Raw genomic sequence first — 19,193 nt, 5'->3', positions numbered from 1 at the left:
ACATAATATCAAGGGCATTTCCTTTTAAAATCGTAATCTTTTTCAATCATAATATTTCCTTTTTTTAAACATCTACAATATATGGAGAAGGCACAGGAGAACGAAGGTCATGTTGTGAAGGTACCAACTAATGCATCTTACAGACGCTCCGATTTGGTTGGTGCCAACCATATTGGAACCGACATGGCAACCATTCCAACATTGCTACAGATTGTCCGACGGTTGGCCTTCCAGCTGTCAGTTGACCATCATCACTACATAGTATAAAACAAAGTCGCTTTCTCTGTCCCTATGTCCCTTTGTACGCTTAAATCTTTGAAACTACGCAACGGATTTTGATACGGTTTTTTTTAATAGATAGAGTGATTCAAGAGGAAAGTTTATATGTATAATAAAATCCATTAAATAGTGGAGAAGTACTGTTATTTTTGAGGTTTCTAATGTGATGTCGTCAATAATTACATTTTTTCCGCTTACATTGCAAACGCAGGCTGAACCCTACAAGTTTTATCAAAATAATGTACTAAGCATTGAAAAGGTCTACAGAAAAGTTCGCGATGGTAATATATATCTATCTCTTATGGATAACCCACAATAACTTTTTTTTGTCATTTACGTTTTACGACAAATAAATGAATAACAAATAAATAATCTATTTGCGTAATCTTTGTTACTTAATTCCCACAAACAGGGAAAGTCTTTATATAGTTCCAGTAATTTTATTATTATGTCACGTTCGGTGACGGTAACTCCCTCGGCGTTCATGTTGATGTCCTACACCGGCGGCGCGGCGTTGCGAATGCGAATGAGCCAATTACCTAATATTACTCTATGGAATGAGCCGATTCAGTCGGAACAAAGCTTCCAAACGTTCCAATTTGGTCGGATCGGATAGGAAGTTGGTTTGGTCGGTATCGCCGGCGCATCCGACCACGTCAAACCAATATTAATAATAATTATGTCGGAACGACCGCTGTCTACACTTTCCGATTTGGTCGTGGTCGGATGGTTGGCACCAACCGAATCGGAGCGTCTGTAGATGCTATAATAATCTATTCTATTAGGGTGCTTTTCCACCAGAGATGTGCTATGCTACGTTTGGATTCGTTTGTTATCTAATAAAACGGCAATTAAATGTTCGAACAAACGTTATTTATTGAAGAACAAACGAAAATAAATCTTATAAAGTAATAATGGAAAAAAATATTAATAACTTTGAATGGGGGGGGGGGGGGCAACCAAACAGTATATTTTTATTTTATTTATTGTTAATAAACAATGAACGAACAACAATCCATGAACTATATAAAGATATGGCAATAAAAATTTTAAACTAAAAAAAAAAATTGCGGGGCCAAGTTTGGTGAGCCGACGATGGCCGACGTGTTGCTACTGCTAGTAGAGTGCAAAAATAGCAGACGAAATAATATCAGTAATATAGAGGCATTTCATATCATCGGTAAGTCTTATTTTTATTTTTTTTACATAATATGTATATTTTATGTGATAACTACGCCCGCCGTAATTCGTCAAAAAATTATAAAAATATCTAGTCAAAATGAACCTTAATACATAAGAAATTAGTACTATTATAGATTAAAGAGCAAACAAGACTCTGGAATATTATTGAAAAAAAAACAAACGAATTTCGTTTCAGTGATGATTAGGCGCATATCGATAGTATCGATACTTTAAAAAAGACAAACAAATAAATATATTTTTTTTTTTATTTTTGTTTAGCTTTTATTTGTACAATTAATTTATAGATAAGCTGTGCTCCGCGGTTTCACCCGCATTGATCCGCTCCTGTTGGTCTTAGGCTGGCCACATACATCAGTTTTCCTGATACGTTTTCCTGATCCGTTTTCCGAATCAGGGCCTCCGAACGCAGTAAATTCATACAAAAGCAATGAATGTCACACTCACACACATTCGATAACTTTCCGTACGGTTTTTTCTCCGTCCGTTCATTCCGAATGCAAGCCCATGCATCAGGAATTCCTGACGGAAAAAAAACGAAACGGATGCAAAGCTTACATACATTTTGTATGGTCCGCCACACAAAAAAAAAATTCCGAACGGAACATCAGTCAGCGCAGCGCGATCGAGCTGAGCGGACCCGTACCGTAGTTATTGTTGGGACACCCACGAATACGTAATATTTAATTATTATTCACGATGAGTGACATTGAACAGTTAATAATTGGTGTAGAGGGGTACCCATGCCTGTGGGACCTTAATAACGAAGATTATCATAACAGGGATATGAAAGATCTTGCTTGGCAACAAAATGCTCTAGGCGATAAAATGAACATAATAAAACTTTTTACAAATAGTTCAGTGGAGTGCACACGTTTGGAAGAAGCATGAATTTCGTATATAAAAGTTGTTTCTCGAAATACAATCTACAAAAATGATCTGATATCATTTCTTCGTAAAATGATAAAAAAAAGTTTAATTGAAAAATATAAATTACTCTAATTAATGATTATAAATTGCTTTGAATTATGTACGTGTGAGGCTATGTGCCATTAAATAAACGTTTTTTCTTTCTTCTTTCTTTCTTAATTAAAGCAGAAAACCAAAAAAGAAAAAGAAAGCTAAAATCTTTCATATTAAATGTATATGGGATATTCATATTTCATACTTAATGTATGGGAGGGTTTAAAGATATTTTTTTTGATATTTCTCGATTTATTTTTAAAAATTTATTACGGCCATTTTACTCATTAGGTTAAGTACTTTCAATATCAGTTAAAAGTTTTTTGTTATCTGTAATACTTACGGAAAAATCGCCTGTGCACACTTAGAGCATCTACAGACGCTCCGATTCGGTTGGTGTCAACCATCCGACCACGACCAAATTGGAAAGTGTAGAGAGCGGTCGGTCCGACATAATTATTATTAATATTGGTTTGACGTGGTCGGATGCGCCGGCGATACTTACCGACCAAACCAACTTCCTATCCGATCCGACCAAATTGGAACGTTTGGAAGCTTTGTTCCGACCAAATCGGCTCATTCCATAGAGTAATATAGGCAATTGTGCCCTATTATACATTATACTCTTTGGGTAATTGGCTCATTCGCATTCGCAACGCCGCCGGTGTAGGACGTCAACATGAACGCCGAAGGAGTTACCGTCACCGAACGTGACATAATAATAAAATTACTGGAACTATATAAAGACTTTCCCTGTTTGTGGGACTTAAGTAACAAAGATTACGCAAATAGATTATTTATTTGTTATTCATTTTTTGTCGTAAAACGTAAATGACAAAAAAAAGTTATTGTGGGTTATCCATAAGAGATAGACATATACCATCACGGATTTTTCTGTAGACCTTTTCAATGTGTACAATTTACTTAGTACATTATTTGATAAAACTCGTAGGGTTCAGCCTGCGTTTGCAATGTTAGCGGAAAAAATGTAATTTTTTACGACATCACATTAGAAACCTCAAAAATAACAGTACTTCTCCACTATTTAATGGATTTTATTATACATATAAACTTTCCTCTTGAATCACTCTATCTATTAAAAAAAACCGTATCAAAATCCGTTGCGTAGTTTCAAAGATTTAAGCGTACAAAGGGACATAGGGACATAGGGACAGAGAAAGCGACTTTGTTTTATACTATGTAGTGATGGTCAACTGACAGCTGGAAGGCCAACCGTCGGACAATCTGTAGCAATGTTGGAATGGTTGCCATGTCGGTTCCAATATGGTTGGCACCAACCAAATCGGAGCGTCTGTAGATGCAGTTAACGATTACACCCTGTATAAAGACTTTCCCTGTTTGTGGGACTTTAAGTAACAAAGATTACGCAAATAGAGATGCCAGAAATCAAGCGTTTTTTATTATGTTAGAAGTATTAAAAAAAATTGACAGTGCGGCTACATTAAAAACCTTAAAAAATAAGTTATAAGAGCCGCATATGACTGTAATTTTCTCTATTTCTATAGTAGAATTTAGCCCATTCTCGTCGTTTTTTCCTTTGTTCCTTTTGTAGCGGTGCTGTAGCAACAATGGTTGCTGCAACCAACGCTATTTTAGCATTTTCCGATAATACCGGTGGCATGAGGCAAGACGTCCGTTCACTACTTCATAACAAAGTCTGCCGTATTATTATAGTACTCTTTGTAACAAAGTCAACTGCATATATTATATTACTCTATGGTCAATTGACAGCTGGAAGGCCAACCGTCGGACAATCTGTAGCAATGTCGGAATGGTTGCCATGTCGGTTCCAATATGGTTGACACCAACCAAATCGGAGCGTCTGTAGATGCTTTAAGTGCAAAGCGTTCCGTATTTGTTTCGTTGTAAAATTAATAGTATGTTCGCAGTTGGTTCGCAGCATAGGTTCTTTCTTCCGTTAAACACTGGAACAGACCGATAAGATGTCATTATGACAAATGACAACCAATATCCATGTGAATGTGTCACTGGCATTGTGGTTAATTAAATGACATTTCACATTATTGTCGTGATTGTCAATTGTCATTTCTTGATTCTTAATCGCTATAGAACGTGAGGGTCAAGCAGTGTTGCCATATATACAGATTTATCTGTATCTATACAGATTTTAAGACCACTATACAGATTACAGATTTGGCTTTACTTTTATACAGATTTTAGGTAAAGGACACTAACTATGATAAAATAATTGATAAGCAAAGTAAATTTTATACATTTGTTAAAACCTTTTTTGGATAAGGACACTACTATGATAAAATAATCCATTATCTAAGTATATTATTTTTATACAGTTGTTTAAATCCGGCAACATTCATGGCGTACATCGGGGATTTCCCTCGGAACAAACAAACAATAATTGTATATTCTTCTGGGGATTTCCCGAAACATGTATTTTGTTAACGAATGAATGTATTTGTTTCTTTTTAATGTTTGCAAATCAATCATTCGTTCATTACGATGATTACGAGTCGACTACGTTTTCTGATTACATGAAAGGATTTTTTCATCTATTAATTTAATTAAAACAAAAACCAGGAACCATTTAGGCACCGAAACGATGGAGGGGCTAATTTTGACAAAACAATTATTGAATAACGAGCCATGTTTTAAGCTCAATGTTCACAAGAAATTGATTAATAAAATGAATAAAAGTATGTATTTTTTTAATCAATAAAGTTTTAAGTACAATCCAATGTTTTCTTTAACAAACATACCATTCAGATTTTAAACAGCTTACGGTTTGATTTCATACAGATTTTATACAGATTTTTATACTACTATATCCAGATTTATCGATTTGGCATGTGGCAACACTGGGGTCAAGATTTTTCATTATTTCTTTTGAATAATGTTATCAAAATAGATAAAGATAATGTCCCTCCACGTATTTAAAAAGGGCTAACAGATATGTTAGCTTTATAACAATATTAATAAACATAACCGGAGAAACAATGGTGATGTCGTGAACAAAACCGCATTGTCAGGTCTTATTGTTTTGCACAAAATAGTGATAAAGTTATGTAACCTATGTTGGTTTTGTATTGGTGAATAAAACAAGGACGCAAAAATGAGGACGGTCGCATTGATCAGCGGTGGCAAGGATAGCTGCTACAACATGATGCAGTGCGTTGGTGCCGGCCACACTATCGTAGCGCTGGCCAACCTCCAACCTCTCCATAAAGGTTATTACTGTCACGCTCAACCATACATAATTATATATATCATATTTCATAAATTGACGTTGTCGTCATACATTAAACAACAATTTGCTATGTAAATAATTAGAATGATGATAACAGCTGGATCTCTATAAACGAACTACACTGACGAGATAAATGCTAATTTATCTCAATTAAATATCATCAATTGAGGTTTCATGCATATTGTTTCATATAAATCAACTTATTGCAAAATATGTTTTAGATGAATTGGACAGCTATATGTACCAAACAGTTGGCCACCAAGGCATTGAGCTATACGCTGAGGCTATGGATCTACCGTTGTACAGAGAGGCAATATCTGGTGTAGCTGTTGACCAAGGAAGGAATTATAAGCCAACAGATAATGATGAAGTGGAAGATCTATACAGATTACTTGCGAGGGTCAAGGTATGATCTGTTATTAGTAGTTTTTGGAACACCTTATGATTAAATATTTTCCTCTATCTATTTGTGACTGTCTATTCTTCTTTCATTATTTTAAATACATACCACATTATGACAGAATTAAAGTATACAAGTCTCTATTTAGTGTCTGATAGGTATATTTTATACTAGATTTCCGCCCGCGGCTTCGCCCGCGTTTTCAAAGGAAAACCCGCATAGTTCTCGTTCCCGTGGGATTTCCGGGTTAAAACCTATCCTATGTGTTAATCCAAGTTACCCTCTATGTGTGTGCTAAATTTCATTGTTATCGGTTCAGTAGTTTTTACGTGAAAGAGTAACAAACATCTTTACATCTATACATCCTTACAAACTTTTGCCTTTATAATAGTATTAAGATGTAGGACTAGCTGTGCTCGTAGTTTTACCTACAGTGCTCTGCTCCTGTCGCAGGGAGATGATATATAGTCTATAGCCTTCCTCGATAATTGCGCTATCTAACACCGAAAGAATTTTTCAAATCGGACCAGTAGTTCCTGACATTAGCGTGTTCAAACAAACAAACTCTTCAGCTTTATAATATTAGTATAGATTTCAAATAATAGAAGTTTATGTAATGTGTTGAATATTATAACACCATAATCAGGTTAGGATAAATAAGAGCGTAAACGCACTGTGCGGGTAGCCGCATTGCGGGTAGCCGTCCGGCTGACCGCAAGCACAATTATGTACGTAATATTCATTTCTATGCGCACTGCGATGCAGCTACCGCAGACCGCACAGTGCGCATAGAAATGAATATTCCGCATATAGTAGTGCGTATACGCTCTAACACTTACATAATTGTTGCATGTTGTGTTAGGATTCATTTAAAAGTTTTACAATTTATACAAATGGACAATATTTAAAGATATAATATCTATACCTGTATAATATCAGCTTCATTTTTTAATGTTGTACACACTAATTACAGAAACTAGCCCATTTATTGAGGAAGGCTAATATCACACTAAGATCAATAGGAACAGAGCAATGTGGGTAAAACCGCAGGGAACAGTTGGTTTTTGTTGTAGTTATAGAAAGAGGATGATACCTCCATATTTTTAAAGATCATGAAGTGATATAGTGACTTCTGATAAAAGTTGCATATTAAATAATATATATTATCAACAAAGCAGTAATTTGAGATAAGAAACAATCGCCAAGTTAACATGTTTAGAATTTTTTTTAATAATTTTTTACACCTAATCGCTAGTTGTTATCAAAATATGTATATTAAGCAACATTTAAATAAATAATATTAGATTAGAGGTTTTAATGTTCTTAGTAACAACATTTTTTTGCAATTGAAGTACTTACATAATCGTTACATTGGCATTTAAAAAAAATCGTTAAAAAATTCTAAATATGAGGAGGGACTTGATTCACATGTTTAACAATTCTACAATTATTAGCATTCGCGTTGTCAGGGGCACCGCGAATGTGTTGCCGGCCTTTAAGATATTTATATGGCTTTTTTTTTAAGATTTCTTTGTCGAAGACATCGCCTACTCTCCTACTTCTCAGCTCTCCTTTGCTTTTTGGTTGTTTGGAAGAAATCGCTCAGGAGCGATAAGACCGCCTACTGTACCTTAACCTCTTGTGCTGATTTTTATTGTCTTTCTGTCAACTTCATTTGTGTGTACAATAAAGTGTTTTTATTTATTTATATAAAGTGCATTGATGAAATAAATACTTATTACATTAATGAAAATGAAAATGAAACTCATGATAACTGTGGTAGGAAAGTATCTTCTGCTTGCCTACATTAAACTACATTAATAAATAGGGAATCTAACAAAACAAAAATATGGTCATAAGTATGAACATCACACTCTAAGTGACAGTAAAAAAAAAATGCAAAGTAGATAGGGCACTTTTATTTAACACTAGCTGTGCCCTGCGGTTTTACCCGCAGTGCTCCACTCCTGTTGGTCTTAGCGTGATGATATATAGCCTATAGCCTTCCTCGATAAATGGGCTATCTAACACTGAAAGAATTTTTTAATTCGGACCAGTAGTTCCTGAGATTAGCGCGTTCAAACAAACAAACAAACTCATCAGGTTTATAATATTAGTATAGATAACATAAGAAAATTTAATGCTTATAGTACTCTCTCTTATATATTTTATTCTGTTTCTGAAGAGTGCACTGGATGTAAATCCTTTGCTTACATTTAATTTCTAAATCAGATTATGTTTTTAGAGTGAGATGAATATTGAAGCTGTATCATGTGGCGCTATTTTATCTGATTACCAAAGAATAAGAGTTGAAAATGTGTAAGTAAATGAGTTTCTATAAGAGTTTGTGAATTATAACTTCAAAAGGAGAAAGAATTCCTAAATATATAGAGAATTCAAATAACTAATATTAAAAATAATAATTGTATTTATTATTTCTAACATATTTATTTAGAAAAGAAAATAAAAAAGCTACAAATATTTTATGATTGTTTCTTTTCTGTTGTAGTTAATAATTAATTTCAATTTAAGGTGTCAAAGGCTTGGTCTTGTATCGCTTGCATATTTGTGGAGAAGGAACCAGAAAGAACTCTTGCAAGAAATGATTGCTAGTGGTATTGAAGCTATCATTATAAAGGTACTTATAATTATTTGTTTTGTGTGTCACAACATAGTATAAAACAAAGTAGCTTTCTCTGTCCCTATGTATGCTTAAAATCTTTAAAACCAAGCAATGGATTATGATGCGGTTTTTTCAAATAGATATAGTGATTCAAGAGGAAGGTTTTAGCATGTAATTTATGTATTATAATTTTAATTGAACTTCTCAAGTAAATAAAGTGTCATTTGAGACACAATAATGTAATGCAATAAATGATTTTCTTGAATTTTATTAATTTTTTAAACATTAAAAATGTTAGATATTCATGAACAAATTGAAGTTAAATTACGAAAATATATATCTGAAATATTGCCACATTATTTTTTTAAAGGTTGCAGCTCTCGGATTAGATCCAAGGATACACGTAGGAATGACAATAAAAGATATACAACCGCATCTTCTAGTCATGCAGGAGAAGTATGGACTCAATGTGTGCGGCGAGGGTGGGGAATACGAAACATTCACCTTGGATTGTCCTCTGTTTAGGAAACGGCTAGTCATGTAAGTATTAACTTTGAGTATTTGTAAATATTTTATGTAAATGTTAAATATACCATATTATGCAAAGTCATTATTTAAAAACATCAGTGTGTTGGCGGTTTTTGTGGAACAAAAGATGCATAAATGTTTTCATATTTACAGAGATGACAAAGAATTAGTGATACACACGGAAGATTCGGTGGCGTCAGTTGGCTATTTAAATTTAAAATTGCACCTTGAACCAAAAGAAAACTTTGATGGAACAATAAATCTACCTCCAACTGTAAAAAACTCACTTGATTTTATTAAAGATTTGAGTGATACAGTGTTTAGTGATATTAGCGACATAGACGAATCAGAGATAGACTCTATTGAAAAGTTAAAGATCGAAGAAGAAAAGAAACAGAAAGTACTCAATCCTCTTATTAGTTACGAAGGTCAGGCAGATAAGAGGGAAGAAATGGTCAGTCAAAGTGAAGACGAATTAGAGGAAGACGATTATTACTATGATGATGTGCCTGTTGAAAGTGAAAAGTTAACTGTGGTAGATCATAGATCTATTTATGGCAATAGACACGGGTGGTATTTTATTGGCGGCATTGTCGGTGAAGGCGTGGACATGGCGGTGGCTACGGATGATGCGATGAATAAATTAATTAGTAGGTAAACTTGTTCAGGAGCTTTATTATTTCATTTTAAGTTGCATCAATCTTTAATCATTATTTGAATAGTTTAATGTACCATTTCATGACTGATGACTGTGTCTTTGCATATATTCATTTGAATTTTAACATATATCTAAATAACAAGACACTAGAAGTCGTAAGCGTGCGTGACCTTGTCGCCACTCGGGTGATTTTCACATCACCAGTGCATTCATCACTGTTCAGTTGCTCTGGAGACGTATGAGTGTATACATGGTGTGTTTCAGCAATTCCCATTGCGGAAATTCTTCCACAAGTTGTAATTATACTTATAAAGGAATAATATTTCATCGGAAAATATTTTTTTTAGAAATAATGCCGTTTTTCCTTAAAATTATAGAATATTTACAAGTATTACGAGTGTCACCATAGTAATCGAAATAACAATGAATGACACAGTCGACCATTCTTATTATCACGTTTGTTCGTATTGGAGCAAAAAGTCTCATATACTTAGGGATGTTATTCTAAAATAAACCGTAAATTCGTGCATTAGGATACATATTCAAAAGCTTAATTTAATAGTTAAGTTAGTTTTCACTAAAATCAAGCTGTCCAATAAAAGGCATAGTTTACTTGTGTGTACTGTTTAGCTTTCGGTTTGAATGTGTTGATTTTGGCGATAGCGGCTTTCATACGAATTATGACATTATAGCACTTCTATGTGTCTTGTTATTTAGATTTCTATGGAATTTTAATAACTAGTTTAATTTAATAACTAAGGATATCTAATTTTGATTTATAGTTTACATTTTGATTAACAATTCATCATATTAAATGCTTCTGTCTTATTCTCATCTCATACCATAATAAAAGGTAATAATATTTGGTAAATAAAATAACAAGCCACAATAAAAGACATACTGAATCTAATAATTTTACTTTTTTTAAAAGATTTGCTTGAATCGGAAAACCTCGAGCTTCCTCACGTGTGTTCGGTGAACATATACATGCGTGACATGGAACAGTATGCGGCTCTCAATGCGGTTTACGTGAAGACGTTTGATTTCCCCAACCCGCCTACTAGGGTGTGCGTGCAGTGCCCTTTGCCTAGCGACGTCGGTTTAATTATGGATGCTGTGAGTGTAGTTTTGTTAATAAACATGTGTTTTTATCAAAAATTGGAGGTAGTTTAAAAAAATTATGACAGTCCATTCGCGTTAATAAAATAGTGAGTCATCAATGCATTTGCAGGAAAACACCTTTTTTCGCAGTGTATTGAAAATTTTATAGAGTACTAATCAATAGATTCTCCAGTTACATTTATTATGAAAGAATTTTGTTCTGCAAGTACTACTACGTAAAACAAATTCCAAATCTAATTATTCGCGTATCACATGGTCGCATCGCTTCTTCCAACTATTAACGCTATTGCGTCATCAAATACCTTATTTTTTGCGTCATCCATTTTGAATTCTTGGATATATTGGCACCCACATAAATTTTAATATAACCCACACAAAAATTCAATTCGATTCAGTTTTCAAAGGTAAAGCGGAAGTCAAAAAATTATTATGCCATTACTTTTGGCAGTCTCATCTATTAAATAATGGTGTGTCAATGAACTCCTAACGTTCTAGTTGTCTCGGGGCGTGGCTAGGCTTGCAGGCAACCATCATTAATTGTTTTTTTAACGTGATTGGACCATAATATTACAATAAAAATATTTATATTGAAATTGTTGCAAAATAATAAAAAAATGCTAGTGTACTTCATACATATTTTTTATGATTTTTCTATTTTTACGAATTCGAAGTTTTATGGATATATTTTTAGAGTTTATGACAAAATTAAAGAATGAAACTGTTTATTGTAGGTAGCACATAAACCTGTACCTGGCAGTAGTATGGAAGGGGAGGGTGCGATGTCAAAGGAACGCGTTACGATGCATGTGCAAGGCATATCGCACTGGGCTCCGGCTAATATTGGACCTTATAGTCAGGTGATTAAGGTTGGTATTACGTTTGAAACAATTACATAATTACTTACATTATTAACTTTGTTTCAATCTCGAAAACTTCATCAATACTATTTGCTGATATGGAACACTAATGTTGCATTTTCCTATCTTTGTTATCATTTTGTATTTATTATCAGTACAATTTATTTTTTGTTAAAAAGAAAGTTGCAATGTTATTGCAATAAAATCATTATATAAAATCTGAGGAATAAGGATGAAAAAAAAAAACATATTTTTCTAATATAATGTAATTTATTTGATTAGGTACACAATTTTTCTAATTATTATAAACGCATTATACACAACATGATGAAATTATACATTCAAAGCATTTACTTATATTAAACAATTTTTAAGTAATCTAATACAATATTTGTCTATTACAATTGAAAATCACACATTCTAATTTTTATTTTTAATCTGAATATCTTAACTACAATTTTAAATTTTTTTAACTAATAAAACAGATCGGTGAGGTGGTCGGCACATGCGGGCAGATAGCGTTAGTTCCCGGAACGATGAAGCTGGTTGAGGGCGGTGCGCGCGCGCAGTGTGCGCTCTCCCTTAGGCACCTCACGCGGGTGCTGCGGGCGGCACATCCTCGCGCACACATACGCAGCGTTGTACAGGTTGGTCGGTTTAGGATGGTTACATACGGCGCGTTTGGAAATTTAAAAAATATTTTTTGTTTTATATTTTTAAATTTTGAATCGTGACAGTGGCAATAACAATGATGAGCAGATTTAATAAAGTAAAGTAGTAGAATATAAGTAAGTTTAACCCATTGACCACCGAGCGGCCCGATCGGGCCGAGACACAATAGATTTTCTATTGTGTCTGTGATCCGAGGACTGACGGATTAAATCAAAAAGCTTATTTCTATTTGGTATATATGTACAATAAATAATAATTAAATAAATAAATGTTATTTTTCATACACTGCAAATAGTATAATTTTTTTATAGTAAGTATACAAATCGTTCTTTTTTCTGAGTGCTAGTTTCTCAGACATCCTTGCGTTCCAGAGCGTGTGCTACGTGCGATCCCTGGGCGGGGCTCGCGAGGCGCGGCGGCAGCTCGAGCGGCGCACGGCGGGCGCGATGCTGCAGTGCGCGGTGGTGGACGCACTGCCGCGCGGCGCACAGCTCGAGTGGCACGCGTGGGCGCACACAGACAACAACCGGTTCGAGTGTACGCGATATTATTCATTTATTTTATACTAGAGGTCCGCCCGCGGCTTCACTCGCGTTTTTAAAGGAAAACCCGCATAGTTCCCATTCCCGTGGGATTTCCGGGATTGCGTCATTTTCCCGGGATAAAAAGTAGCCTTCCTCGGATAGTCCTAGTTCTCGGATATCAAAATATCTCCATACCAAACTTCATGCAAATTGGTTCAGTAGTTAAGGCGTGATTGAGTAACAGACAGACAGACAAAGTTACTTTCGCATTTATAATATTAGTATGGATTTGTCTAGCTAAGCTCCACGGTTTCAGCCTTCCTCGATAAATGGGCTATCCAACACTGAAAGAATTTTTCAAATCGGACAATTAGATCTTGAGATTAGCGCGTTCAAACAAACAAACTCTTCAGCTTTATAATATTAGTATAGATTTAAGATAAAAAATATATGCTCTCACCACAAAACAATTTAAACACAGTCTAACTTTAAACCAGTGATCTGTCACTTTAATAGTTGTCTATGTGCAATACGACAAAACCAGATTAAAGAGAACCTGCGCTTTAAGTGAAACCCTGTCTAAAGTTTTTTGTTTTTTTGTGATAAGACAGATAGATTTTATATTGTTTACGTTTAAAAAATAAATGTTCTTCCTGCATCTATCCAGCTAAGAATTTGAAAATAAATTATAAAAACTTAATTTGTTAACAATTTTCTCAATTTGCAGATGAGGAAACTGGGTGCAATGTAGGTGACTATAAAGTGGCGATAACGCGCAGATGGAATTACGAAAACACGGTTGCCGCTATCGTGTGTTACGTTTCAACAGGTAAGTTATAGTAAATTATATAAATACAATAAATTGGATAGAACATGTAAAATAATTAAAGATTTAAGTTATTAAAAAAAACAATACCCTTTTTTCTGTATGACTATTTATATTTTGATTTTGTCTTTATTTTTAAAGCACAGATTATCTAGTATTCTTATATTATTCTTTAACTATTAATACCTTGTTTATATCACGGAGAACAGATCGTCCTGGCAATGTCGTATTAGTATATGTCGTGTATTAGTGAGCCATTTCGTACGTTTTTTAAGTAAGTAAAAGTAAAAAATATTTATTCAAAAATCAAGCATACAATCTCGTTGAACTTATTACAATAAAGCTGTTAGCACAGTAAATATGTAGTATACTCTATACATCATTTGAACCAACAGGGACTATTGCAACTGTTTATATATTTTTACTATGGTTAAAACTCTAATCACAGAATACATAATAGTAGCTAAACGCTACAGAACGGACACTCTCCGCCTCCCGCCAAAATTAAACACTTACCTCACCCCGCACGATCAGTCTATTAGATGGCCCGCATTTTTTCTTAATGCCTCATGCCTCAGCCCTCTTAATCACAGACACAATAGAAAATCTATTGTGTCGTGGCCCGATCGGGCCGCTCGGTGGTCAATGGACGATACGCAACGAAGATTGACAACATTAATCAAATTGACTTAAAGTAATTTTATTATTTTGGATTTGTGAATATCGTTTTTCGTAGAAAATGGGTTAGTGTTGTTTACGGATGTATTTCATCAGAAAAACGCGAATTTCTTTACGCTAGTCACAATTAATGTGCGAACCCTAAAGCGTTAACACACACATTTTCAGTCTCTACAGTGTGACTGTCAAAACGATAATTTTGTATGGAGTGTCCGGGGTGTGGCAAAGATTATCTAGTATTCTTATATTATTCTTTAACTATTAATTCCTTGTTTATATCACGGAGAACAGATCGTCCCGGCAATGTCGTATTAGTATATGTCGTGTATTAGTGAGCCATTTCGTACGTTTTACAGGGACTATTGCTACTGTTCATATATTTTTACTACGGTTAAAACTCGGTGCACGCACGATGCACGATAGCACGATGTGCTCACTAGTTTAGGAATTGCACCGCAAATGTTTGTTTTGGTAAATTGTTTTTAAGGCTATTTAAGTGTCAATTTTAATTTGGGAACAAAAAAAAAAAACTAATCCCAATCCTCTCCGTACAGGCTCGTCCCCGTCCAGCAGCCAAGTGCCGCTGGACGGCGCGTCGCTGGCCGCGCACCGCACGCTCGCGCGCCGCGCCGCGCCCGCCGAGCTGCGCGCCGCGCTGCTGTACGCGCTCAACAAGCTGCTCAACGACTGCCGCAGGACCGCCTCGCCCGCACTCGCTCTTAGGATATTCTATCAGGTATAGCGAAATGTAGAAAATGTACCTATCAAATTGTATACTGTGTTTTACTCGGTCTTTCTAGGGCCTGCCTAAAAAAAGAAAAAAAATTGGTTGTCTGTAAAGTCGGTTTACTGACGATAATTGAACGTGACAACGTCCGATTGTGCTTCTTTGTCGCGCTCTCGCTTGCACTTCAAGCCATACCTACATGGAACGCCTCAGATCGATGTAACGCCGCATGAGTCATGTTTTTTCGTGCGTGCAGCCGGCTCTATCGAATTATAAGACGTTGTCACGTCAAAAAGCATAATGTATTGTTAAAATTATTAAATGCGAGCAAATAGAAATATGGCTATCATGCGACAAAGTGAACTAACATTGTAATACTGTGTATGTACAGGCAAGCAGCGCACCGGACAGCAGTACGCTGTTGGGCGCAATGCGCGAGGCCGCAGCGGGCGCGGGCAGCGCGGGCGCGCGAGTGGCGTGGAGCGCGGTGCCGGTGCGCGCGCTGCACCACGCCTACTGCTTCCTGTCCATCTGCGGCCTGCGCCTCGACGAGTGACAGTGAGTCCGCACGGCGCGTCGCTGCGTCGTTTTACATACAAAAAAATGTGTGCGTGTACTAGTGTACACACGTAAGAAGTGAAACTTGTTTATGACGTTATTTTTCAAAAAATAATTAACTATATGCAACTTTACAGAAATACGTCAATCACGCGTGATAGGGATAAAAACAAGATGGCGCGTAACGAAAAAATGAACTATGCACTAAATTTTTTTCCAACCCCGATAAAGAAGTTTCACTTCAATAACCAGGGTGTTCACACGGCGCGCTGCGTCGCGCAACGCACACGTGACGGGCAGCAGCCCCCGAGACGAAGCGGGAGGGGGTGTACTCATTGCGACGTCGGAGCGGCAGCGCTCAGTTGTAGTCAAGAAGCTTATATCTAATACACTGGAGATTTCAGTATGAACATTAACTTGAAACAAGAAAATATGACGTTGAATGACGCCCGTATGTTTTTTATCCCTTTCACACCTAGGTAGTTAGTTAGGTGTAAAAGGGATAAAAAACATACAGGCGTCATTCAACGTCATATTTTCTTGTTTCAAGTTAATGTTCATACTGAAATCTCCAGTGTATTACATATAAGGTTGTAGTAGTAGTAACGCTGCGATGGCGCAGCGCCCGTGTGGCCGGCTATGCGTCAAATATTTGCGTTGCAACGACGCAACGCGCCGTGTGGACGTACTCTGAACCGAGCGTGCGTTGTGTAAAGCCTTGTATCCACTTGAGCGGCTCGGACAAATGAGTCGCTCATTCGCCTGAGCATGCTAAAGTGGATACAAGGCTTAACTAGCAGTAGGGATGCGCACAGAGCGCGCAGTACGGCCGAATGTAACGCGAAGCGGAACGGTCAAAGGCACTCGTTATTAATAGTTAATTTTCATGCTTCTGAATTATTCCCTTATCATAATTTTAGTATTAAATATAGAAAAATAACAGTTATCATATTTTTAATATTGCACCATCTATCGGAATTTATGAATTCCGGAATGATTCAAATAGGCTTCATAATGGATCTTCCCATCAGAATTCAGTTATTTTATAGCAGTAAAAAATAGCCTATATACCCTCTAACCTCCAGACCCAAAAAATTTAGCATAAAATAAGCTCCGCTGCACCGTGAAACGGAGACAAACAAAGCATACACTCTCCCATCTTATATATAAAAATGAATCGTAAATAAGTGTTGGTAAGCGCATAACTCGAGAACGGCTGAACCGATTTCGATAATTCTTTTTTTATTATATTCCTTGAAGTACGAGAATGGTTTTTATGTAGAGAAAAGATGTGTTTTTTGTACCACGGGCGAAGCCGGGGCGGACCGCTAGTTTATAATATTACTAATATCGCGTATTTTTTTTCTAATTAAGCATTTTCTCTGTCTACAGGTACCCCAAAAAGAATTTGAATGCAGATGCTTTATCGCCGTTTTAATATATTTGCTGAATATTTTCAGTGTTTATAAGATTTTGTTAATTATGCTAAACGAGTTTACTGTATTTAAGTCAAAATATATAAATTATTTTTATTGCATACGTTGTTTTATTTGTACAATTTAAAAAATGAAGTTACCTAATACCTACCCATCTTTTATGTTACACTCAAAGTAGATAGAAAATAGAATTGATCGATAATTCGCAGGCAAATGGTATTATTTCGACGTTTACAAACGCTCGTCATTTTGTAATACCATAGAGAAAAAAAAAAGATGATTTTTCATATTTTGTTTTTTCTAGTCCAAACTAAGAACATTTTTTTTGTAAGGCAACACAAGTAACTATTGTATTTTTAGCACAATCAGTCATTTAAAAAAGTTACCGTATAGGGTCACAACAACCATACGACTAAACAACCATTGTCGATCGATTAATATAAGGGACAATAATTTTTAAGGCATTTTTTAAAGTAATTTTCAATGATCCCTTAAAATTTGTAACGCCTTTGTAGACCACAGTTTTGTACGGGTTTCTTAATATTTTAAATGGATCTTTCAATGGCATAGTATGTCGTGAAAAATCGGAAGACTATAATATTGTCCCCCTACTCGTACTTTGAACAAGTGACGGCATTCGTGCTGAATGCTATTATTTTACGGCTCACTTTCTAAACAATGGTTTCAAATCATGCATGCATGCATTTGATTCATCAGCTTTTCCCATGCGCTGGGGGTTAGTAGTCTATTTTGCTTAGCCGTTAGGTATTACTGTAATTTTGAAAAAAACCATAAGTATCATCAATATAGTCAAGTAAAGCGACATGAAATGATGATGACGAAATACATTTATTTTTCAATTCTGCATTTATATTCTTGGGCACTTTTATCATTTGAGCATCTCCATTGCATTTTATTTTATCATTTAATACATAACCACTATTTTTATTTACTCAATAAGATTTCTTTAAACCGGAATGAAAACCGGCCAAGTGCGAGTCGGATTCGCGCACCGAGGGCTCCGATCAAACCTACTTTTTATTATGTTGTAACAACTGTAAAAATTTTAAGCAATTTTTGCTTTATCTGTGAAAGATATTTTTATATATTATCTATGTAATTAAAAATTTTCATTTTTTGTAATAATTATTCCTGTATCTGTGCTATACGTTATTGCTTCGTACCGAATTGATTCCGAGTTCACGGGAAGTACCCTGTAACTTTTAAATTTTGATACCCTTGCAAATGACGAAATTTGCGAAAATTTTCAGCATTTGCGGCTGCGTCTCCTGATTGCGTTGACTTTGTTGACATAGAAGTTTAAATATATATTAGACCTGAATTTTTGATGGGAATATCAATTTAATACATATGTAAACGTTTATGAGTAGGGGTTGTAAGTTTAAAATTATAAAAATTATTTTTTTTATATGTTGTTAAAATTCATATTTTTTAAATTTCAAGACTCTTGTGTTCATGGGGAGCACTCTGAAAGTTGATTCCCTTGCGAATGTCGAAATTCGCGAAATTTTTCAGCATTTACGGCTGTACCTTATGATTATCTCTCTATCTATCAAGAGACCGTAGACTTGAGTATTCGATATAAATTTCAGCTCTATTGAGCTCGTCATGCGAGTTCCTGAGAAAAAGGGTGTTGACAGACAGATAGACAGACGGACAACAAAGTGATCCTTTAGGGGTTAAGTTTTTTCCTGTTGAGGTTCGGAACCCAATTTTTATTCGTCCATGGTGTTCTTTGAATGATATGGATATTTAGAAACTATTGTTTCTCTCAACTTTTTCAACTTACCTCCAAAAAAAAAAACAGTTTCATCAATATCCGTCCAGTAGTTTTGGCGTGATACCCAGACAGCATTTTCATGTTTATATTTTACCTA

General features: G+C 35.3%; 1 protein-coding gene across 1 annotated transcript; it reads left to right on the top strand.

Moving 5' to 3' along the window:
• The first annotated feature begins 5,305 nt into the window (after window positions 1-5,305).
• On the top strand, window positions 5,306-17,396 carry LOC149487186 (uncharacterized). Its single transcript, XM_089697465.1, has 14 exons — window positions 5,306-5,666; window positions 5,908-6,092; window positions 8,332-8,405; window positions 8,619-8,724; window positions 9,080-9,249; window positions 9,391-9,887; window positions 10,827-11,011; window positions 11,749-11,883; window positions 12,360-12,521; window positions 12,918-13,083; window positions 13,798-13,899; window positions 15,129-15,310; window positions 15,693-15,859; window positions 17,252-17,396. The coding sequence occupies exons 1-13, from the start codon at window positions 5,552-5,554 to the stop codon at window positions 15,855-15,857; spliced, it is 2,244 nt and encodes a 747-aa protein (XP_089553591.1). The 5' UTR covers window positions 5,306-5,551; the 3' UTR covers window positions 15,858-15,859; window positions 17,252-17,396.
• Window positions 17,397-19,193: the final 1,797 nt, after the last annotated feature.

Source organism: Colias philodice, chromosome 7 (genome assembly GCF_061535455.1).
Source record: "Colias philodice isolate Cphi_HAF_F1 chromosome 7, ilColPhil1 Martin Lab GWU primary, whole genome shotgun sequence".
Classification (NCBI taxonomy): domain Eukaryota; kingdom Metazoa; phylum Arthropoda; class Insecta; order Lepidoptera; family Pieridae; genus Colias; species Colias philodice.
The sequence above is the reverse complement of the archived record's forward strand: the minus strand, read 5'-3'. Positions and strand labels throughout refer to the sequence as shown.